Genomic DNA, 24,023 nt, shown 5'->3' on the forward strand with positions numbered 1-24,023 from the left:
GCGCTGCTGGGCACATGTGCATGGGGTGTGTCAGGTTCACAGAGCCTGCATGCCAGGTACAGGCCTGGCCACTGGAGCCAAGTGGGGCTGCACTGTGCCCCTGGCTGCCTGTACAGGGAGGAGCCCAGCCAGCCGATGCAGACTATGGTGGGCAAATCTCTCTCCCTGCCCCCGACACTAGCCCCAGTCAGCGAGGGTCCAGTGATGTGGCGGTGAGCCCAGGCCGGGCTCTGGAGCCCAGAGACCCCCAGTGGCAGGCAGGGCGGGACAAGGATCCCTGTGGGGGGGCACCTAACTTGAGACCCTTAATACCTGGTGCTCTGGCCTCTTCATGCTACTTCCCTGCACAGATATGCAGCACGCCGTGTCCTCAGTTAACCCACACCAGCTCTGACCAAGGCAGAATAGAGTAGTACTATTACTTCTCTCGATCAGGACATGATAGTTTTGTTGATTTAGCCTAGAATAGTACAGTGGTACCTTGGGTTAAGTACTTAATTCATTCTGGGGGTCCGTTCTTAACCTGAAACTGTTCTTAACCTGAAGCACCACTTTAACTAATGGGGCCTCCCGCTGCCGCTGCACCGCCGGAGCACGATTTCTGTTCTCATCCTGAAGCAAAGTTCTTAACCTGAAGCACTATTTCTGGGTTAGCGGAGTCTGTAACCTGAAGCGTATGTAACCTGAAGCGTATGTAACCTGAGGTACCACTGTACCAGGGTTTTGTTTTTGTTTTTCGTTTGCTGCTGCTGCCGGTGCTTCATCATCACCAGGTTGACTCATGTTCAGCTTGGGGTCTACTAAGACCCCAAGATCCTTTTCATATGTGCTATTGGCAAGTCAGGGGTCCCCCTGTATTACAAATGCATTACATTTGTTCAGCTCATTCTTCCTGCCTAGCATTCCTTGCATTTGTTCCTATGCAATTTCATTTTGTTAGTTTGGGCCCAGTTCTCCAGTCTGTTAAGTTATATTGATACCCAATTAATTTAAAGTAGCTAGGTGTCTCCTTGCCTCCTCTTGGGCTGCAGCTCCCTCCTGGTGTGGTTTATTCTGTTATGAGCAGGTTGGGCACTGCTTTACTTTTGGGTGAAGACAGAGACAAAGTAGGTGTTGAGTAGTTCCGTCTTCTCTCTGCCACCCAATAGCATTTCTCTGTCTTCTCCATGCAGAGGACCCACCACTTGCTTGTTCTTCCTCCTGCTTCAAATATAGCCAAAGAAACCCTTTTTTATTCTTTTTAACCTCTCTTGCAAGTCTGAATTGGCCCTCCTGACCTTCTCCCTGCAACTACTGTTGGCTACTCGTGTATGTTGTTGTTGTTGTTGTTGTTTAGTCGTGTCCGACTCTTCGTGACCCCATGGACCAGAGCACGCTAGGCACTCCTGTCTTCCACTGCCTCCCGCAGTTTAGTCAGACTCATGTTTGTAGCTTCGAGAACACTGTCCAACCATCTCATCCTCTGTCATCCCCTTCTCCTTGTGCCCTCCATCTTTTCCAACATCAGGGTCTTTTCCAGGGAGTCTTCTCTTCTCATGAGGTGGCCAAAGTATTGGAGCCTCAGCTTCAGGATCTGTCCTTCCAGTGAGCACTCAGGGCTGATTTCCTTAAGAATGGATGTGTTTGATCTTCTTGCAGTCCATGGGACTCTCAAGAGTCTCCTTCAGCACCATAATTCAAAAGCATCAATTCTTCGGCAATCAGCCTTCTTTATGGTCCAGCTCTCACTTCCATACATCACTATACTCGTGTATTCTCTTCCTTATTTATTGCATTCACATCCCACTCCCCCCCCCCACAAAGTTGCTGGTTTTATCCTCCCTCATTCAATCTCTGCAACAGGCCTTTGAGGTAGATCAAGCTAAGAGGCAATGACTGTCCTCAAAGTCACCCAATGAGCTTCATTGCTGAGTTGGAATTTCATCCCTGTCCTCCCAGGTCCTAGTTTGACCACTTACACCATACTGACTCTCTATAAAACTTAAAATAAAATTTTACTTATTTCTCCTTGCAGAAAATAGTGCGGCTTACAACATATACTTATAAACAGGACATAATTTATTCTCACACACACACACACACACTGCATCAATCAATAAAAAAATGGCTTCAAGCTGCATATTTCCTGGGGCTGCAACAAAAATGTTAGGCAATTCTAACACCTAGTAGGTAGAGAAGGATTTGCAATGAAAGGGGGGGTTAGGTTCTCAGAGCAACCCCTGCATTTATTACCTGACTTGCGATGGGAGAGATGGTGGCATAAAAGGCTTGTGCTTCTGACTCTTGGACAACTAGCGTAGCTGTTGAGACTTGCCCTCCCAACTGGGATGGAGCTGTGTGTGAGAGAGAATCGAGACACTTGGAGAAACAGGTTCAGCAACACCCAGATCTTAGGGCTAGAATGAATTTTGCAGTGTGTGTGTATGTGGATGGGAAGCCTGGCCAGACCTGAAGAGAAGTGACGCAACCCCCTTGAGGCCCCGGATTCCTCCAGCTGGTGCCAAGACCTGAGATTCCGGTTCCAGGGCCTTGCTGCACTGCTCTTCCTGGGGGAGAGGGTGTGGGTAGAGAAGAGTTCTTCTCCATCATGACACCTAGAAGTAGGGGGCCTACCATGAAGCTGAATGTTGGAAGATTTGGGACAGCTAAAAGGAAGGGCTTCTTCACGTGGTTAAACTATGGAACTCCCCTCCTGCAGGAGGTGGCAATGGTCACCAATCTAGATGGCATTGAATGAATTAGACAAATTCAAGGAGGAGAGGGCTGTTGGTGGCTGCTGGCCATGATGGCTATGCTCTGCCTAAACAGTGAGAGGCAGCAATGCTTCTGCATAATACCTGTTGCTGGAAGCCATGGAAGGGGACAGTGTCCTTGTGCTCTGCTTCTGCTTGCAGGGTTCCCACAGGCAATCTGGTTATGAGAACAGCATTCTGTTCTACATGCCCCCCTTTGGCCTGATCCTGCAGGCTCTTACTTTTTTTTGACCAGCCAGTAGAACCACCCATCTTATTATTTTGGGGCGCAAGCATAGCAAAGTGCATGCTTTAGCCTGCTTGGCATGGAAGGAAGAGAGGCAGTGCTGCACAGTGGTTAGAGAGCCGTGGAGTTCTTGTGGTTTTGCTGCTCTCTAAACCCCTTTGCGCCCACAGGGTGTCCCAGGCTTCCACTTCCCTTTGTCCGCTATCCTGCTTAGGTGGAAATATTTCAGCTATGTCTGTGGCATGCCAGGAATGGCTTAGAATCACAATGGGGCTGAGTCTCTCCATGTGGTCTGCTTGGGGATCTGGCATTCTTTGGGAAATTCGAAGCAGATTCAGTGGCATGAAAAAAGACAGAGGTGCAGGATCCTCTTCATTGCTGCAATGGAAGTGGGGCTGAAGTTCTAGCCCTGGTCAGACATTTCCTTCTTGCAACTGAGAACATAGGAAGGGCTTGCCGGATCAGGCCAATGGCTCATCTGCCCAGCATCCTGTTCTCTCAGTGCCCAACCAAATACCCTAATGGGAAAATCCACTGATCTGATAACATAAAAAGAGCACTGCTGAGCCAGGTCAATTGCCATGAAGCCCAGCCAGATGCACTGAGATTTCTACACCTCATACTTATTTTGTCACTTTGGTCAGAATCATGAGGACTAGACCCTTACTTGACTTTTAAGGACTATTGTTTAGCCTTCTTCAGCCCAGGGGCAATTCTCCCTGCCTGAAATCCTCAAAGGGCCTCTGTCAGTCAGTGTAGACCAGTGATGGCCAAACTTGGCCCTCCAGCTGTTTTGGGACTACAATTCCCATCATCCATGACCACTGATCCTGTTAGCTAAGGATGATGGGAGTTGTAGTCCCAAAACAGTCCCAAGTTTGGCCATCACTGGTGTAGACAATACACTTGGTATAAGGCTGCTTCCTACACTCCTATGTGCATATTAGAAAAAAATTCACAGAGTCCCATAACATTCAAGCTCTTACCTTCTTGTCTCAGCTACATTTATAGACGATGAGTTGCATTATGCCTGCATTGCAAGGGATTGGACTAGATGCCCTTCCAACTCTACAAATATATAATTCGATTGCTAATTTTACATTTTTACCAGTGGTTATCTGATTGTGGCATTCTCTTACTGCTTTGTGAGCATTCTATATAACTGTTAGAAACATCATAATGATGTTATTTGGCTCCCCTGACCTGGGACCTGGTTTTCGGAACGTCCCTTCTGATTAGCACATGAACCAGTCCTCTTTCAGCCTCAATGTGTTGTTCCAGGGCAGCTTTGAAATGGTAAAAGTCACCCTTCACTGGCAAACACCATGAAAGGGCACCTCTGTTATGGCTTTATTAAGAACAGCTTTTCTGAGTTAAGCAAGAGAAGTTGCACACAGTGCTTCAAAGGAGCTGGCTGAACCTTGAGTCTGCGCTTTTTTAATGCTTGGAAGGAAGAAGACAATGCAGAAGCTTTGGTTGGGCTTTTCCCAAAACTGTGGCTGTTTACGGGCTTTGGTGGAAGCCAGTTGCCAAGAGGGAAATGATTTGGGCAGCTCTGCAAGGAGAAGAGAGACAGTGGATTGCTTCTGAGGAAATGTCTTTGCAAAGTTCTAATCAGGGTGCTCGGCTCTCTCCAGAGTACAGTACTGTAGATTTCCTGCAGCTCAGCAGTAAAACATCTCCTTTGCATGCAGAAGACCCCCAGGTTCCTATTTATTCAGAACCATGAGGTCTAGGATCTTGTTTTATTTTCAGTGGAAGAGCCATAGCTCTGTGGTTAAGAGCATCTGCTCAGCACGCAGAAGCTCCCAGGTTTTATCCTCAGTCTCTCTAGGTTGGGGTGGGGAAAGGCTCCCTGCCCAGAGCTCTGGAGAACTGCTGCCAGTCAGTGTAGACAATATGGAGCTAGATGAATGATCCGATTTAGTATGAGAAAGCTTCCTGTGCTCCTGTTTAATTCAGTCTGTTCCTCAGAATGATGAGGACTAGAATATTGCATTGTGTTTAGGAGAAGGGATGTATGTCAGTGGGAGAGCACATTTTGCATTCAGGAGGTCCCAGATTCAATTGTTGGCAGCATCCCAATAAGCCCCTCTCACATGTGGACCAATGGCCTGTATAGGTGTGATGCAATGAGATGATTGCAGCCCTTTACCAAAGGTTCTTGCATCTTGGATCAGGGATTCCAGTAAGTAGTTTTGTTTTGTTTTGTTTTTGCAGACATGTGTGTGCGTGCGTGTGCATCCAATGGCAGCTTTGGCGTTTTGGGTGAGTGAAATAAATCATGTGCATGATGTATGAACAACGCCTTTGCTCACTTTCCAAGGTGGTTCTACTCTGGGAAAGAGAAAAGGACCCAGGGAATGAAGGAAAGCAAGACAGCAAAGGAGTTTCCTGCACATAAGAACTCTATAAATCACCCACCAGTCCTGCGAGAGCAGCAGCTGTGGATCACATAGTGCCCCCAGCAAATTAATATTATCCCGGTCATTTCCTTCCCCACCCCAGTCTCTGCCACCATGTCTTTTAAAAGTACAGGCATCTCTTGTAAGTGTGAAGATGAGCTTGACTCTGGTACAAGAAACAAGCTTCTAGTGTCACCATCAATTTGCTATGTTGAGACAGATATCCAGGGCAGATATCCAGGGGCCCCTTGGCAGAAGGAGCAGCAGGGCTGATTTCTACTGCCTTTTGGAGCAAGTGTAATGATATATCTTACCATTTGAAGAAAGGGACATAGGGAAGATGTAAGACTACAGTTGTAAGACGAGAGTTGGGGACGGTTCAGAGAAGGGCAACCAGCATGCTAAAGGGGATGGGGTGACTCTTCTATGAGGAAAGTGTGCGGCATTCAAAGCTTTCTAGAAAAGGCAAGTAGGAGGGGATATAGATGCTTATAAAGTTATGCATGGCATGGAGAAAGAGGAGAAAGAAAAGTCCCCCCCCCCTCTCATAACACTAGAACTCGAGGGCCTTCCAGGAAGTTGAGCATTCGAAGATTCAGGGCAAAGAGTAAGAAGGACTTCTACACACAGCACATAGTTAAACCATGGAACTCTCTCCCACTGGAGGCAGTGATGGCCACCAACACGGATTGCCTTACAAAAGGATTGGACAAATTCGTGAAAGAGAGGGCTATCCATGGCTACTAGCCGTGATGGTTGTGCTCTGCCTCTACAGCCAGAGGCATTGATGCTTCTGAATACCAGTTGCTGGAAACTACAGAAGGGAAGATGGTCCAGTTTCTCAAAATCCCAAGTGGGGGAGGGTTGCTATTTCACCCAGGTCCTGCTTGTGGACTTCCCTTGGGGGCAGAGATCAGGTCAGCCACTGTGAGAACAGGAAGCTGGACTAGACAGGCCTGTTCTTATCCTCAGTACTCAGTGCTCTCTCTCTCTCTCTCTCTCCCCCACACTCTCAGTTGCTGCAGCAAAATAAAAAATAAAAAATGTTGCATCACCCAGGTTGTATTTTTTAACCAAAATGGACAGTAAATTGCATGTCTGGTTGAGATCTCTGAACCCAGTGACTCTGTGCAACAGACGGAGATGGCTGGATAGGCTGCCATTGCACAACCACGGACCGAAGGTTGTTATTGTTTGTTTTTAATTATACCTGCCACCCAAATAGTGTGAAATCACCTGTTCAGCCTCATGGGCAGATGGCAGATTGCCTGCACACTTTGGCAGACTGCCACTTTTGGTCACTGGATGTCTATACACATGCAGCTTGGGGAATTGTGAAAAGGCAATGGGCATGAGTAGGAGGATGGATGCATTTGGAAACTGAGGCTTCTTCTGGGTGGCTTCAGGGAGATTACCAGCCCCGATGCAAGACTCTGATTGTCACACCACATTGGCTCTTGGAGGTTTCAGCCGGTAGTGTAGTGGCAAATTTGGAAGTGCAGAGTCTGTCTCTTCATGATAGTTGTAGCCATGCTCCCTTCTAAGATTTTAAGACCTTTTAAGATTATACAAATAGTCTTACACTCTATTATTATTAATAATAATAATAAGAAGAAGAAGGGATGCATTCCAATGATCAGTGCAAATCTCCACGTGTTGCCTTTTAAGTAGATCTACTACTGATTTTATAATGAATTGATTTTAGAATGCTGTATTATTTTACTGTTGTTAGCAGCTCTGAGCCCAGCTTCACCTGGGTAGGGCGGGATGTAAATAAAAATTTATTATTATTATTATTTTCTGCACACACAAACATGGACAAATTATTTGGAGTGCTTCAACATTTTTTACAGATTTCCTTGAAGTTCCATTGTGTATGTGTGTGTGTGTATATATATAATGCAGCCTTTATCAGCCTTGGGTCCACAGATGCTCTTGAACGGCAACTTCCATCATCCCTGACCATTGGCCATACTGACTAGGAATGATGGGAATGGTAGTCCAATATCTAGGGACCCCAGGTTGAGAAAGGCTGAGAAGGAGACCGCTACACCATGCTGTGTCCACCTAACATCAGCTGCAAAACCTCTTTGGCTAGGAGTGCCCAGCCCTTCCAGTTTGCCATTGCGCTGCCCTGAACAAAGAAGGTGTGTGGAATGGGTGCGTTTTGTGGGGAGGGGGCAATCAGAATCTCTGCAGCAAGGAAAGAGTTAACTCGGGGCTGTGTTGGGCTGGGAGTTGAAGGAAGTTGGGGTCAGGGAATGTGACCCTGGAAAATGTGTGTGAGTGTGTGTGCTTGTGCGCACGTGTTGCCTCAGGACCACCAAGCGCGACTCATTGATGGAAGAACTTTTTGCTTGTTCCCAATTAGGCTCTGAGCCAGTTAAGGAATGTAGACCCAAAAAAGATGGGTGTTGAAACAAACCATCTTTCGTTTCCATTGGGGAGGGGGGGAGTTCACAATCTAACTAGGCCTCAAAACATTTCCAAAACCACTTCCCTTCTGCAAAATTGTTTCAGATGCAAGCTGGGGGCTGGGGAGAGGGAGGGAAGAAGAGGCAAAATAGACAATTCAATTGGAGGAGTGGAAAAAACCATAAAGTTTGTTGCATTGCATTGTATAAATCCCAAGATAGGTTGCCGCATGCATGCAGTCCTAAAGATCTGTGTACCTTCCATAATACAAGTCTTAATATATGATGACGCTAGGTTCCCAGCAGAAACATGGAACCCTCAGCTATTTATAGACTACAGTTCTCATAATTTCCCATCACACTTGAAACTATGGATGTCCAATGAAAGTTTAAAAGAAGAAGTCCTTCTTCATGCAAAACATGGTTAAACTATGGAACTCACTTCCACAGCAGGCAGTGATGGCGGCCACTGACTTGGATGGCTTTAAAAGAGGATTGAGAATATTCATGTAGAAAGCTATTGGTGGCCACTAGCAATGATGGTCATGCTCTGTCTCCATGGTCAGAGGCAGTAACACTTAATTCTAGTTGCTGGAAACTGCAGAATAGGAGAGAGCTCTTGTACTTGGGTCCTGCTTGTAGGCTTCCCATGATGGGCAACTCTTTGGCCACTGTGTGAAGACAAGGCTGGATGAGATGCGCCCCTCCTTTGGCCTGATCTGGCAGGTTCTACGCTCTTGTTAGGGAGGCTGAGCTGTCTTGTGTGAGCAGGAGCAGTGAAATCCAGCCTTGTGTCTTTAAAAGGAACTCCCCTGTCCTGTACACAGAGGGAGCCAAGCTCTGCTCCCAGCCATTTGGCAGACACATATCTTCTTTCCCTTATCAGGCTGGGCCTCTTCCTGTGGCACTTAGACAGGCAGTTCTCAGGCTGTTTCCCCCTCACCCCACCCCAGCTACTGCCATGCCCCCCTCCCCCAAGATACCCATCCGTAACATGTCAATATCAGCTAGGTAAAGCCTTCTTGCCCACTGGTGGGCGGAATGCACACCCCTCTGCTCCAGCTGAACAACTTCTGTTGAGAAGATAGCATTAGCTCTGTGACAGAGCAATGGCAAGCCCAGTCTCTGGGCAAATAACTTTTACGGATCTCCCTCCCACAGGAGGCAGTGATGGTCACCAACCCAGATGAAGAAGAATAAGGCTATCAATGGCTACTCATATCTGGAAGCAGTAATGCTTCTGCATTCCAGTTGCTGGGAACTGAGCGATGGGAGAGTGCTCCTGTGCTCAGGTCCTGCTTGCAGGTTTCCCATTGTATCTTCTCTGCCACTGTGAGAGCAGGAGGCTGGACAAGATGGGCACTGACCTGATCTAGCAGGCTCTTCTTATATTTCTTAACTTCTGTGCTCGCATCAGATGTGGTGCCCGCTTTCATGTTGGTTCCAGCTTAGGAATGGGGGGTGGGGTGGGCTGGGGAAGAAGTTTGATTCGGTTTTCATTTAAAGATTGGCCTTCCCAGTTTGCACTTTCCAAAACAGTATGTGAGCTGAAAAACCCAGTGATTCACACTTCTCTGAATTTTGCAATGCCGTTTTCCAGCCAACATGCATTACAAAGAGGGAGAGAAAGAGGGAAGGAGGACAGCATAGACCTAGAGGACAGATTGTGTCTATCCACTTCCATTTTGCAGTTGCATATTTTTGCCTGTCTCTTGGGTGTTTTGAACTTGTTTATATGGGGTTTTTTTGTTTTGCTAAGGATGTCAGTATCTGCCTGAATAGGGCGAGTGATAAATTTAACATCACGAATGTCAGGAAAGAGAACCAATTCTTCTCCTTATATTTTCTTACTGCTCTTAAGAAATACACATCAACAGCCCCAAACACCTCCAACTCACTTCTCTGCTTTTCAGCCAAAGCTCCCCTCCCCGCACGTAGTCCATTACATCATTTCCAACTTGCCTAGAGCCCATTAAACTGCAGTTGAATGTAATTAAAAGGCCGTAACGATCCCGGACAACCTGTCGGCCTGCCTGTCGTGACAGGTTTTCCTTGTTCATTCGTATCAGCCCCCAAGGATGAAGTGTGATACTGGCGTCTCATGGTTGCAGAGCCCTCCCGGAAGAAAAACCAATATGGGTCGGGCTTGAGCCATCCCAATGCATGCTGGGAGTCAGGTAGCAATACAGTCACCACTGAAAACCTGATAGGCTGCTTGTTGCAACCACGGAAACCCCAGATTCTCCACTGTAGGCTAGACATCCAATGAAGCTGAATGTTGGAAAATTCATGCAGCGTATAGTTTAAAACTGTGGAACTCTCTCCCACAGGAGGCATTGATGGCCACCAACTTAAATGGTATTGAAAGGCTGGAGTAATAAATGAAGGAAAAGGCTGTCGATGGCTACTAGCCCTAATGGCTGTGTCCTGCCTCCAGGGTCAGAGGCGGCCATGCTTCTGAATCCCAGTTGCTGGCAACCACAGAAGGGGAGAGGGCTCTTGTGCTCAGGTCCTGCTTTTGGGCTTCCCATTGGGACATCTGGTTGGCCAATGAAAGAACAGGATGATGGACTAGATCAGCCATTGGCCTGATCTTAGTCTTTAGAGACTAAGCCCTCAATTATGGACTGAAAAAATTCACGAAGGATCTGGCCACATTCACAGCATATGTGATAGGGGTGTGTGGCATAGGACTGCATTCTCCTGCCTGGGCTCTGAGACCATTGGGAGACACCCTTCTCTCAGTCCTGCCACCCTCACAAGCACACTTGCTGGGGACATAGAAGTTGGGAGACTCTGGAAACTTCCTTGCTGAGGAGGAACATGGACTCCTCTCTCCTTATTGTTGTTCTGCCAGCAGTTAGTGGGGAAAGAACTTGTGTTTAAAAATGATCAAGGGGAAGAGAAAAATTCAGTGCAGGGTTTTTGATGCGCTTTATTTTTGAGGGTGTTGAGGGCTGTTTTGAGAGTATTTGCTCTTTCATTCAACACATCACCACCTCACCAACTACCTGCACTCTGCAGCCTCCCTGACTTTCTACACTTCCAACAAAGCCCAGGGGGAAGACACCACAAGGCTACCTCCTCACATAGGTGTCCCCCCCAAAAAAACCCCCAGGAAGGGCAGGCACCTGGGGATGCCGTGGAGTGTGCTGGAGTTATGTTTAAGGGAAGGAAAAAGCCATCTCACTCATGGTCTGCATTCTCCGGGGGGGGGGGGAAGGATGCATGTTCCACCCATGGCCATCTCATAGTGGTGACATGCCCTGGGAATGTGGCAGAAAAACCGAAGTCTCTTTTCCAAGGGAAACAAAGTTTTTAGAAATTTAAAGAACAGATTTCAGCACAGCACTCATTAGAACTGCGGGCTTCACTCCAACAGCTGAGGAAAGGTTTACCTTTTCAGATGATGAAAGGACACCTTTCTGAAAGGACTGACCTATCTCAAAACACTGTCTGCATGAAATACTGTACTTAGCATGACTTAGAGAAGGCAAGCACAGCATAGTGACTCATGCAGAGACTTGGCCAACAACTTCCTCTAAGCAGGTGGCTGCTCTTCAGTGTCTTTCCATAAAGAGCATGCAAATGATCCAATAATATCCCATTTGGACACAGGTTGAAAGAAGGCAGAAACAGATATGGGAATCATGCAGAGATGTGGCAGGGAACAACCTATGGGGTGGGTGGATGAAGCTCCCAAGATCTTACTTAATTTCTTTCTGCCTCCTGGCACACAGAAGTTACTGAGTTAGAAGAATGAAGGTATTGCCTGGACCTTGCCAGGTGAGGAGGATGGATCCCTTCTGAAGTGTAGGTGGGTTCAGGCATGACCCAAGATGGAGATTCAGCTCAAAAAGGATTTGTTGGAACATCAGGAACAAGAAGAACAAGAATGACAAACAGGGGCAGTATATATACCGTAAGCTGTCCCAGGCAAAACACACACACCGCCTGTGATAGGTCACCTTAATGCTACAATAAGCGAATCAGAACACTGGCCCTATCTCAGCAGGGATTGGCTGCCTGCCAGCTACTAACAATGTCATTGGAGGGTTTTAGAATTCCCTCTGTCTTTTATTATTCAGATGAAGCTCCTGAGCTCTAGGTGGCCTGTAGGCCTAGGCCTGAATTGCATGCATACAGTCTGGTTTTTCCTTCCACCCACTGTAATCACTCAGCAAATTTTGAATAGATTTAGCTCAGATTTTTAAGCATAATGGAAATATACCAAAGTTTAGAAATGCATAGAGATCACTTAACGTGGAAGGAAATAGATGCAATTTACAGGGAGAATGATATGCTCTGCTAATGTGTTTCTCTGGTGTCAAAACCAGTAAACTCATAGTTGCTTTTAAAAGCATTTTGGAGAGTTGTCTTTGCAGAGGTTGCACTGACAGGTTCAATCATAGAATTTTGTAAAATTGTGTATGGAATAGAGAAAGTGGATAGTTCCCCCCTCCCTCTCATGAGGCTATAAATCCTGGGCATCCGATGAAGCTGAATGTTGGTAAATTCAGGACAGAAAGTCATTTATTCATGCAGTGCATAAACTATGGAACTTGCTCCTGCAGGAGGCAGTGATTATCACCAACCTAGATGGCTTTGAAAGAAGACTGGACAAATTCATGGAGGGCTTAGGCTATCAATGGCTATTAGCCACAATTGCTATGCTCTTCCTCCAGAGTCAGAAGCAAAAATGCTTCTAAATACCAGTTTCTGGAAACTTCAGGAAGGGAGAGTGTTCTTGCGATCAGGTCCAAATTGCAGGTTTCCCAGAATGGGCACCTGGTTGGCTGATGTGAGAACAGGATGCTGGACTAAATGGGCAATTGGTCTGATCCAGCAGGCCCTCCTTACGATCGTGTGTAGCTTCAGTTTGTTCAAGGTGGTTTAGCCAATGGTCTGCGTTGGTCTGAGGCAGCATCCTTGGTTCTTAACCTGTGATCACTCCGAGGGCTAAGGGATTCACTTCCCAAACTCTGGTGCCCCAGAGCGTCTTTTACAGAGGAGGTGCATGCTGGTGGTTCTTTTTAATTATTTTCAAGCTTCACAAAGTGGCAGCATCTACATCTTTTAAATAAATGATTTCCCATGTCATGTCCTGTCAAGCCTGGATTGGCAGCATAATGTACCCTTGGGGAAGACTGACAACCTCTCTTGCCCAGCCCCCCCCCACCCTACCCCCTGGAATAAAACCCTGGATGTGCTTCTGTTTTTATTTTTGGTAAGCTGCCCTTGAAATTTACTCGCTTGAAGGGCGGGTTCGACATTTCAATAAATCAACAAATAAATAATGTATGCATATGCTTGTCACATTCATTTAAAAAACAACAACTTTGGGTGTACATTGGTGGGTACATTGAAAGCATGGGTGTGGAGTCTTTTTCAGCCCAAGGGAGTGTTCCCTAAACAGCCGCTGCCTGTCAGTGTAGAGAATGCTAAGGTAGATGGACCAGTGGTCTGGCTTGGGCTATAGCTATAGCAGCTTCCTGTGTTCCTGTTCAATTTGGCCTCCTATTCAGAACCACAAGGACTAGAATCTGACTTGATTTACAGGGGGCTGCAGAGCATCAGCTTTGCATGCAGAAGGTCCCAGGTTCAGTCCTCAGTGGCATCTCCAGGTAGGGCTGGGAACCCCTGCCAGCCTGGATAGCTCAGTTGGTTAGAGAGTGGTGCTGAGAATGCCAAGGTTGCAGGTTCAATCCCCTTAAGGGACAGCTGCATATCCCTGCATCACAGGAGGGTAGGACTAGATATTGTCTCTTCCAATTCTATGATTCTGTCTGAAACCCTGGAGAGCTGCTGGTGCAAGTCAGCATAGACAGTACTGAGCAAGATGTTCTGGTGGTCTGACTCAGTGTAAGGTAGCTTCCTTTGTTCCTGTTTAATTCAAGCCTTTGTTCAGGATTATGAGGACTAGAATCTTACTTTGTTTTTAGGAGAAGGGCCATAGCAAACTGGGTAGAGCATTTGCTATGCTTCTTGTAACTCATTGGATTAAATGAAATAAATAAATTTAGGTGGAAGTGTGTGTGTATTTTTTTATTTTGTAAACTGCTTTGAGGTTTTATACAATCAAGTGGTACGTAATTTTTTTGAAGTAAATAAATACACAAATAAATCTAATCACTTAATTTCTTGCTTGTCTGTTAGTGCTTTCAGTATTTTCTCCAGAAAGGGGTGTGTGGTGTGTTTGTGAATGAATGAAACACAGTAGTGTAGAGTTCGACAGGACCCTGCGAGTCATCTATTGCAACTCCCTGCAGTGAAATAATAGCTGTATACTTTCTTCTTTTTTAGAGAGAGAGATTTGGCCTATTTAGTACGGATATGCAATACATCCCCTGGTCTCTTTTTCAACTGACAGTGTATGTTTTTTCCTTTTTCTCTTCACAGATTTCTCCAGCCCAGTCAATTCCACCTCCTTAAGCTCTCCGAACAGCAGAGGAGGGCCTATGACTGCACCTTCTCTCCATCCGTCGATGAGCACTGGCATTGGTGGGGCTTTGGGGTCCCCTGGCCAGCTCCACTCACCCATCAGCACCATCAACTCACACATCAACGGCATGGGGCCACCGTTCTCAGTCATCAGCTCCCCAATGGGGGCTCACCCCATGTCTGGACCCTCCACCCCTGGCCTTGCGTATGGAACCAGCAGCCCTCAGGTGAGTCACCTGGTGGTGGGGACTCTGGGAAGCAGGTGGCAGCCAATGTGATGGTGGGGATAGGTAGATTCAAGACAACGGAAGGGAAGCAGGGGCTCTGCCCGAGTGGCAGAGCACCAACCTATGTTCCACTTAGTTCAGTCCTTTATTCAGAGCCACAAGGATCAGAATCTTACTTGTATTTTAAAGGAAAGTGCCACAGCTTAGTGGCCGAGTACCTGCTTTGTATTCTGAAGACTCCAGGTTCAATCCCTGCTGTCTCCTGGTAAAACTGAGGAATGCCCACTTCCTGAAACCCTGGAGAGCCGCTGCCCATTAGTGTCAACCATACTGAGCTAGCTAGCTGTATCCCTAAGCAAACATAACACGTAGGAAGTTGCCACGGTGGTGACTGGTAACAAGACGTCTCTCCTGTATTGGTCTCTGCAGCCACATCAGGTGCTGTAACCTTCCAGCAGTTTAAGTTCACTCAAAGGGCTCACTTCTCCATTGTCTCCCAAGACAGTTGGGTACCAACCAGACAGATTCATGAAGGACAAGTCTTGTCAGTGGCTACAAGTCATGCTGGCTGTATACTTGCTTCAGTATCAGAGGTGCTAATGCTTCTGAATACAAAAAGAGTCCTGCTGGATCAGGCCAGTGGCCCATCTAGTCCAGCCTCCTGCTCTCACAGTGGCCAACCAGATGCCTGCATGGGAAGTCCGCAAGCATAGGCACCAACTATAAGGGGTCAGGTCCCTTCTCCCCATCTCATAAAATATTATGGAGAATGTTGAGAACAATCATTTGCAGAGGAGGCCGAATGTGGAGCTGAGTGTGGTGCAGCTTCCGTGGCTGGTGGCTCCTCCTCTCCCTGCCACGTCTGCTGCTGCCACGTTCAGCCCCCTGGCTCACCACTGCATCATGCACATGTCATGTGCATGTCATCGCTGCCGCCGCCACCCCACAATCTTCTGCTCAAGTTGGAGGCTCTATTGCAAGCAAGGCCTGAGCCCTACAGCAACTCTCCTGCAGTTTCCAGCAAGTGGTGTCCAGAAGCATTGCTGCCTCCAACTGTGGAGGCAGATCACAGCCATCATGGCTGCTAGCTATCAGTAGGCCCCTCCTCCTTCTCCATGTTAAAGCCATGTCCATCCTCTGTTAAAGCCGTCCAAGTGGTTGGTCATTGCTGCCTCCTGCGGCAGCGAGTTTTTCAGTTTAGCTCCAGTTTTCTCTGGCTGGATGTCAGAGTGTCTTTCAAGCCCAGGCTCTTATTTCCTCCTGTGCAGCAGCAGCAGCAGCAGCAGTTTGTTTTCCTGAGAGAGAGAGAGAGAGAGAGAGAGAGAGAGAGAGAGAGAGACTGGGTGGCCGGGGTGTGTGTGTGTGTGTGTGTGTGAGAGAGAGAGAGAGAGAGAGAGAGAGAGAGAGAGAGAGAGGATGGAAGATTACATTAAAAAAAAGCCTTCCCACGACAAGGAGATAAGCCCTGTGGATAAAAATAGTACAAGCTTGATGAAGACTGACACCTGTTGCTGGCTTGGCTTGGCTTGGCTTGGCTGGCTCTGCGTTGCACATGCATGCAGTGGGGAGGGGGGACTGGTGCAGAGGGGGGCAAAGAAAGAAGGGCTGATTAGGAAATTTGCCACCATCTGCTGGTCACTGTTGTTGTGTTATTTATTCCAGCTCCCCTCCAGGAGATTATCTATCTATCTATCTATCATCTATCTATCTATCTATCTATCTATCTATCTATCTATCTATCTATCTATCTTATCTATCTAACTGGGGGTCAGAAAGAGTTGGAAAACTCCTCCAAGAGACAGCCTGCTCATCTCTGGTTGGATCTTGTGATGCTCAGCCGCCTGGATGTGCTCAGACCTCCTTTGAAGGGCTGTAGCTCAGTAGTGGAGCATCTGCTCCTCGTCCAGAAGGTCCCAGATTCAATTCCTGGCAGCAACTCCAGGAAGTGCCCCTTGCCTGAAACCCTGGACAGCTACTGCCAGTCAGTGTGGACAATACTGAGCTAGATGGACCAGTAATATTGACTCCATTTATGGCAGCTTCTTATCTTCCTATATAAACCAGCTCCTTATTTAGAACCATGAGGACTTGAATCTTGATGTGTATTTAGAGGGGAGTGCCCAAAGTATCTACTTTGCATTCAGAAGGTCCCAGCTTCAGTCCCCAACAGCATTTCCAGGTAAGGCTAGGAGAGAAAAATCACTGCATGAAACCCTGGAGAGCCGCTGCTGCCAACCAGTGTGAGCAACACTGAGCCAGGTGGATGGACTGAAGGGTCTGATTTGGTAGAAGGCAGCTCCTTCTCTGCCCCCCTTTCCACCCGTCTTCCTGACTTTCACTCCACATCTCCCGGAGGAGAGCTGCCTTGCGCTTCTGTCTATTTTTAGAGGTGGTCATGCGATGCAGAAGACCGGAAATAAACAGAAGGGGGGGAGAGAGATAGAGGGGGAGAAGGGAGGAAAAAGAGCTTGTCAGAGGATGCTCTCATGGAGAGCCCCTCCAGTTCCTGCTGGCTCAGAAGGAGGAGCTCTCATTTACTCATGGCCCGTCTTAAGTGGTTTTCCTGGAGGAGATGCTTAAGATGCTCACGCCCTAATGACTCCTGCAATCTGTCTCTCTCCTTCCAGCATCTTTCCTTTCCTTTGTAATGCTGTTAAGAGGTTTTGTTTATGGGGGAAAGGGAGGCATTTCAGGCCCAGAGGATCTACTTTGTGTGCAAAATGTCCCAGGTTTCGTGCACCTATCTCACTTCAGCACAGGCTTAGGAGCACATGGATTTAACTTTAATTTTTTTGTAGGAAGGACTTAGAGAACCTACAAATGTCTTGGGTTCTGTGTTCCAGTTAACTCAGCAAAGTCTTTTGAGGACTAGAATCTTCATTTAATTTTATGGGAATAAGGACTTAGCTTAGTGGCCGAGCAGCTGGTTTGCATGCAGGGGGCTCCAGGTTCTATTCCTGGCATCCTCAGGTAACACTGGGGAAGGAAGACTCCCCTATCTGAGAGCTGCTGCCAGCCAGTGTAGACAGTGCTGAGCCAGATGGACCATTGCAATGGTCTGACTAGATAGAAGGCAGCTTCCTAGGTTCCTATTTATTGCAGCCCAGTCTTCAGAATTATGAGGACTAGAATCTTTTATTGTTACAGAAAGGACGTAGCTTAGTGATATCTGTGTCACAGACACACAAAAAAGAAGATAGGAGAGGAAAGGAAGAAGACACGATGCCATCTGTGCAAAGAAGACAACTTGCATCCTTTGCTTCTCCTCTGCACCTCCCCTCCAGAATCCTGCTCAGCACTGCCCCCCCCCGCCCCATGAAGCTAGGGAGTTAATGAAGTGTGTGCCCCCACCTTCAAGCAGAGGTGGCACTGATGGAAGGTGTTGAGCATCAGATGGCAGGTGCCACTTGCAATCAGGTTATGCTCTGTCAGCGCTGAAGACCTAGCAGAGCAGAAGGACAGTTGGAGGATGTCTGGTTGTGGGCTGAGTCAAAGCCACCAGGGTTTGCTTCCTTCCTCCCTGTCTCCTCCCTCTCTCCACAAGACTGTCTTTTGCAATGCCCACAGTGGCATCTTTCAGGGACCCTGCTTTGTTTGGCATAAGGGGCTTGTGAAAATGGCCAGTGCTGCAAGCCTCTCTCCCTCTCTTCCTCCCTCTTTAAGAAAATAGGGGCTGACCAGATGTCTCAATGGCAGGACCCAAGTTCAAGAGCCTTCTCCCCTCCTAGGTTTCCAGCAACAGGGATTCAGAGGCATGACTGCCTCTGACTATGGAGGAAGAGCATAGCCACCAGGGCTAATAGCCATTGATATCGTTCTCCTCCATGAATCTCCACCACTGCCTGCACCGTTGTGTGGTGGAGTTCCATAGTTTAACCCTGCACAATGTGAAGAAGTTTCTTTTATCTATCCTGAATCTCCCAACTTTCAGCTACATTACACGAGCTGAAAAAGCAAGAAAAGCTTCTTCCCATCTACTTTCTCCATGTCGCACATAATTTTATAAAATTCTATCATGCCACCTCTTACTTGCCTTTTCTCTAAAGTGAAAAGTCCCAAATACTTCAGCCTTTCCTCATAGGAGAGCCATTTTGCTTGCCATTCCCTGAACCTTTCCCAATTCTACTACAATATCTCTGGCCCTGCCTGACGCTGTCATGCGACCCCTAGGAAGTTACCCACAAGGGATCACGGACACCCCCTTTACAAGCAGCTTCAGGCTGGTGAGTGAGCGCGTTGCCTTAACTTCAGCTTGGATTTGGACTCCAAGGCTTCCTGGTTCCTTCTGAGGCTGTGATGTGCAGAGCAGGTGGCGGCGGCTGCTCCTCTCTTTTAATATTTAGCCCCCCCCCTTTCTGTTGCTGTTGCTCCTGGACTGCCAGGCTGTTCTGGGCTCAGCCTGTGGAGATTGCCTGTCATCCCTTAGGCCATTCTGACAAGGACTTGGCGGGGGCCCGAGCCAAGGGAGGTGGCTGATGCTTGGATGCATTTAACTTTGTGGATGTCTTTCCTCTTAAAGGCAACAGTAGGGAATTTCTTAGACAGGTGTTTGTCCTTTGGTGTGTGTGTATATATACAGTGGTACCTCGGGTTACATACGCTTCAGGTTGCAGACTCCACTAACCCAGAAATAGTGCTTCAGGTTAAGAACTTTGCTTCAGGATGAGAACAGAAATTGTGCTCCAGCGGCGTGACAGCAGCAGGAGGCCCCATTAGCTAAAGTGGTGCTTCAGGTTAAGAACAGTTTCAGGTTAAGTACGGACCTCCAGAATGAATTAAGTACTTAACCCGAGGTACCACTGTATATAGAAATGTTGAAAGCTTCCTTAAACTGCATCAGTCTGTGGGTCCATCTAGGTTCAGTATTGTCTGTGTTGACATGTGGTGGCTATCCAGGATTTCAGAGGCCCTTCCTCCGGAATAAATTAAGATTCTAGCCCTCATGGTTCTAAAGTTCAAAACAAAGGCATGGTTTAAATAAGGAGTGGTCTTATGCTGAGTCAGGCCACTGGTCCATCTAGTACAGGGGTCGGGAACCTAAGGCTCATGGGCCACAAGCGGCCCACGGGGGTCGTTTAACTGGCCCCCGAGCCGCCGCCGAACTGAGCCACCCACTTGGCGAGTCCCTACGCACTGCACTAAACCAGCGCGGTGAAGGGACTTGCTTCCGCGGCGCCAGAAGACGTGTCTGTGCATGTGCAGACGCCAAAAATACATCTGCATAGACGCTGGAAATCGCACACACGCGTGATCTATCCCACAGAGGGATCTCCGCTGGAGTAAACCTTGCCGACCCCCATTTAGTAGCTCAGTATTTCCTGCATGGACTGACAGCAATGTCTCTCCAGGGGTGCAGACAAGGGACCTTCCCAGCGCAAACTGGGCATGCCAGGGATTGTACCAGGATCTATCTGCAAACATCTGCTTAAGAAATTAAGTAGAGTCTGGCTGCTGGATCAGGCCAGTGATCTATCTGGTTCAGCATCTTGCTCTCACAGTGGTCCACCAGGTGCCCCAGCTGGGGGAAGCCCTCAAGCAGGACTGGCTCCCTCCTTGTCATCCTCCACCAGCAGGTGAATGTAGTTGTTTTTGGGAGGTTTTAGGAACTGACTTTTTTTTTAAAGGAAAGGGCTTTTAATAGTTCTGTGCTGTTTCTATTAGTTGTATTTAATAGATCCTTTTAAATATTGTTTTAACTCTGTTACAGTTTAATTATTTTCTAATTATTAACTTTTAGCTTTTTGTATTTCATTTGTGTTGTTTTAATTTGTGAAACTCACCTGGTCTGGAGAAAAGACAGGATATTGATACTATTGATAACAACAACAGTTGTATTCTGATCCACAAACAATGATAAATCCCCCTCATAACTGTTAAAATCAAAATCACCCAGCGCCGGGACAAAAGTTAAGATCTACCTGTGAAGAGAGGAGTTTGCATTCTTTTTTTCTGTTTTTATTTTTGTTTAGATTAGTTAGGTTATTTTATTGTCATGTATAAGATTATATGAAAAGTCTTAATAAAAATCTTACTAAAATAATAATAATAATAAATCACCCAGCACGCACAGAAAAATAGGGGGTGATGTTCAGGTAAATTTACTCCAAACATTACTAACTTTTATCAGGACATAGAAAAGAAAGTACTTCTTTGCACAGCGCATGTTTAAACTATGGAAACTTGCTCGCATAGGAGGCACCAACTTGGATGGCTCCTCACAGAGGAGAGGGCTAATGAGGGCTATTAGCCAGGATGCTATGCTCTGCTGCTGCAGTTGGAGACAGCAATGCTTCTGAATATCACTTTCTGGAAGCCACAGGAGGGTTGAGGGTTCTTGGGCTTGGGTTCTGCTTGCTATAGTTTCTCTGGTTGACCACTGTGAGAACAGGATGCTGAAGTACATGGGCCATTGGTCTGATCCAGCAGGGCACCTTCTTATGTTCTTAACCTAGTCATGCTCAGGAGGCTCTATTCTCAGTCAAAACCTCCCACACACTTTTTTGGGAAGAAAGGTTGGATCTGGCTTGATCGCTTGCAAAAAGCAGAGTGAAGAAATTCATCCGCTTTCCCTCATCAGATGCTCTTTGGAGCGCTTGAGCACAGAAGAGGAAGGACTTCTTGGCGCCAGGGTGGGAGAGGGGAAGACCCCAGGATGTGTCGTGGTTTTGGGGCCAGCCACTGAAAGAGGAACCCTGGGAGGTTCCCGTTCCTGGGAGCTGAGTTGCCCGTGGCTTGAGGTTTCTTGCTGACACAGGCGGAGCATCGCCTTTGCTGTGTACAGCCTGGGTGGACAGGTGATGGGAAAAAAGTGGTTGGGCACTCAGACTCTGAAGCCGTGATGCACAAAGTCCCCAAGTTGAAGCTTCTGAACAGTTTTGGTTTTTCATTCACTGCCCAATGGTCAAGAGAACTGTGGTCCAACCACACCTGGAGGCCACCAACTTTTCTATCCGTCTTGCTCCAGAAGGGAGGACCCAAACCGATGGATTCAAATTGTGAGGAAGGAATTTCCAACTAAAACCTTAGAAATAACTTTCTGGAAGTAAGAGCTGCTTGATAATGGTATGGACTCCCATGGAAGGTGGTGGACTCACCTTCATTGGAGGATTTTAAACAAAGATTGGGTAGCTTTTTTCCCCAAGGATCCGTTAGCTGTGATTCCGGCATTGCAGAGGGTTGGATTAGATGACCCTTACAACTCTGGAATTATATGATCCTATACTGGTTGTTGTCAGGATAAAATGGAGAGGGGCAACTCCATGCTTTGAGCTCCTTTGAGGAATGGTGAAATAGAAATGAAGTAAAATAATAATAACAATTAAACAGAAAAGGTCTATGTGAATGCTAGCTGAATCTTTTTCTTCCACGCTGAGATAAATAACATACTTGTGACTTTAGCAAGGCTAACCCCTACTCCTTGCTCTTCCTCTGAGCTGGTGATCACCAGGCAGTTTGTAAAGAAGTAACTGGGTTTCCCTTCCCCCATGGAAAGAAGAAAAAAACACGCCCACATATTCCTTGCCAAAATAAAGAGAGGAAACAAGGCAGCCAACTTGCAACAGGAAATTTTTTTTGCACCAGGCAGCTTCAGTCCTCAGGCAGAGACAGGACTGGGCGGAGAGAGAAACAGAAAGTGCTGATCTCAGAAGTTTAGAAAGGGGGGAAGCCCAGTTTGGCTGGGATGGCTTCCAGAAAAGCCACACATCTTCTTTTGGGGCACCACTGCAGGATCTCAACGTGTGACTCTGCAGTGGGGGCAGATAGATATTTGATATACGTGCATGCCGAATTCGGCAGAGATTTTATTGGCTTCGTGATAAAGGCGAACCTATGCAATCCACACTTCCCTAAACAAAACCTAAGAATGTAAGAAGAGTCCTGCTGGATGAGCCCAAAGGGAGCCCATCTAGTCCAGCATCCTGTTCTCACAGTGGCCAACCAGATGCCCCTTATGGGAAACCCACAAGCAGGACCTGAGAACAAAGAGCCCTTCCCCCCTTCTGGGGTTTCCAGCAACTGGAGACTCTCCTGCTGCTGCTGTGGCTGTTGAAGGGGGCTGTCATCTTCCCCCACCCAGAGACTCCTCCTGTTGCTGCTGTAGTTGTTGGGGGGCTGCTGTCTCCCCCACTTGGAGGACTGCTGCTGCTGTGGCTGCTACAGAAGCAAAGAGGACTGCAAAGAGTACTGCAGGGGCCAGGACCCTGGGCAGGCAGGAGAAGTGGGAACAGCTGCTGCCCCAACTGGGCGTGGTCCAAGTGCTGGGGCAGCATTATAAAGTCTGCCTGCCCTGAATTCCATCTACCTGGCCCTGCAATGCCAGGTTCACAAGACCACTGCCATCCATGACTTGATTGTGGATGGAGGACTTGACCTGGCATGTGTAACAGAGACTTGGTTGGATGAAGCAGATGGGCCTGTCCTAGCTGCTGCTTGTCCACCAGGTTTCTCTTATGCACAGCAACCTAGGTCATGTGGGCGGGGAGGAGGGGTTGCAGTGATTTTTAGGAAGTCATTAGCTTGCACCAGGCATCCTATTGGGAAGACCCAGATTTCTAAGTGCATGTTCTGGACGTTGGGCAGTACAGGATTCCTTTTGGTGTACCGACCTCCCAGCTGCACCAAGGATTCCCTGCCCAAGCTGCTTCAGGTCGTGGCGGATGTTCTCCTAGAGACACCTACTTTGGTTGTCCTAGGGGATTTTAATATCCACGCCGACACGACCTTACAAGGGTCTGCTTGGGACTTCATGGAAAGCATGGCCTCCATGGGGCTGTCCCTGAATAAGTTTGGCCCAACACATAGTCGCGGATATGCTTTAGACTTGGTGTTCACCTCTATGGATGTTGGTGATCCAACACTAAGCAAAAGCGAAACAAAAGAAGTCCCATGGTCCGATCACTTCCTGGTGTAACTGGACTTCTCCACAACCCTTCCCCTCTGCAAGGAGGTGGGACCGATTCAGATGCTCTACCAACTGAGCTATCCCCAGAGGTCGAGAATTAGCAGTCAGTGTAAGCTGCAGTGAGCTAGATCAACTCTCAGTTTGACTCAGGATAATGCAGCTTCTTGCATTCCTGTTTGAATCAGCCCTTTATTCAGAACTAGTTTGGAGTATTGTACGTATTGGAACATTTGGATAGATGTGGTTTCAGATCTGTCTTCGGCATAGAGTACATTCTGAGAGTGACCTAGGGGCTCCAGGTTTCTTAGTCTTTTTAAATGTCAAGGTTGTGCTCTCACAGCTGTTATCCTGGGATTGCAGTTCGAAAGCACGTCAAAGTGCAAGTAGATAAATAGGTACCGCTCCAGCGGGAAGGTAAACGGTGTTTCCGTGCGCTGCTCTGGTTTGCCAGAAGCAGCTTAGTCATGCTGGCCACATGACCCGGAAGCTGTACGCTGGCTCCCTCGGCCAATAAAGTGAGATGAGCACTGCAACCCCAGTCGGTCATGACTGGACCTAATGGTCAGGGGTCCCTTTACGTTTACCTTACACATATTGTATGCCTTTGTGCTACCCAGTTAGTTGAAGAGCAGTCCGCTGTTTTGAAGTGCATTAC

At 47.5% G+C, this 24,023-nt stretch overlaps 1 protein-coding gene across 7 annotated transcripts in view; it reads left to right on the forward strand.

The window, feature by feature from the left end:
- The window catches only part of RXRA (retinoid X receptor alpha), a 128,247-nt gene that overhangs the window by 73,547 nt on the left and 30,677 nt on the right, over nucleotides 1-24,023 (forward strand). For 4 of the 7 annotated variants that reach the window (XR_014003921.1, XM_081178786.1, XM_081178789.1 and 1 more), the window contains 2 exons: nucleotides 5,200-5,247; nucleotides 14,198-14,466. Coding sequence is in view for 6 of the 7 variants with exons in the window: in XM_081178786.1 (XP_081034912.1) it covers nucleotides 5,200-5,247; nucleotides 14,198-14,466 (317 nt within the window). In the remaining variant the exon portion in view is untranslated. The remainder of the gene's footprint in view (nucleotides 1-5,199; nucleotides 5,248-14,197; nucleotides 14,467-24,023) is intronic. The other 3 variants (XM_081178787.1, XM_081178790.1, XM_081178791.1) reach the window with 1 other exon arrangement.

Source organism: Podarcis bocagei, assembly GCF_964188305.1.
Source record: "Podarcis bocagei genome assembly, chromosome: Z".
Taxonomy (NCBI): Eukaryota; Metazoa; Chordata; class Lepidosauria; order Squamata; family Lacertidae; genus Podarcis; species Podarcis bocagei.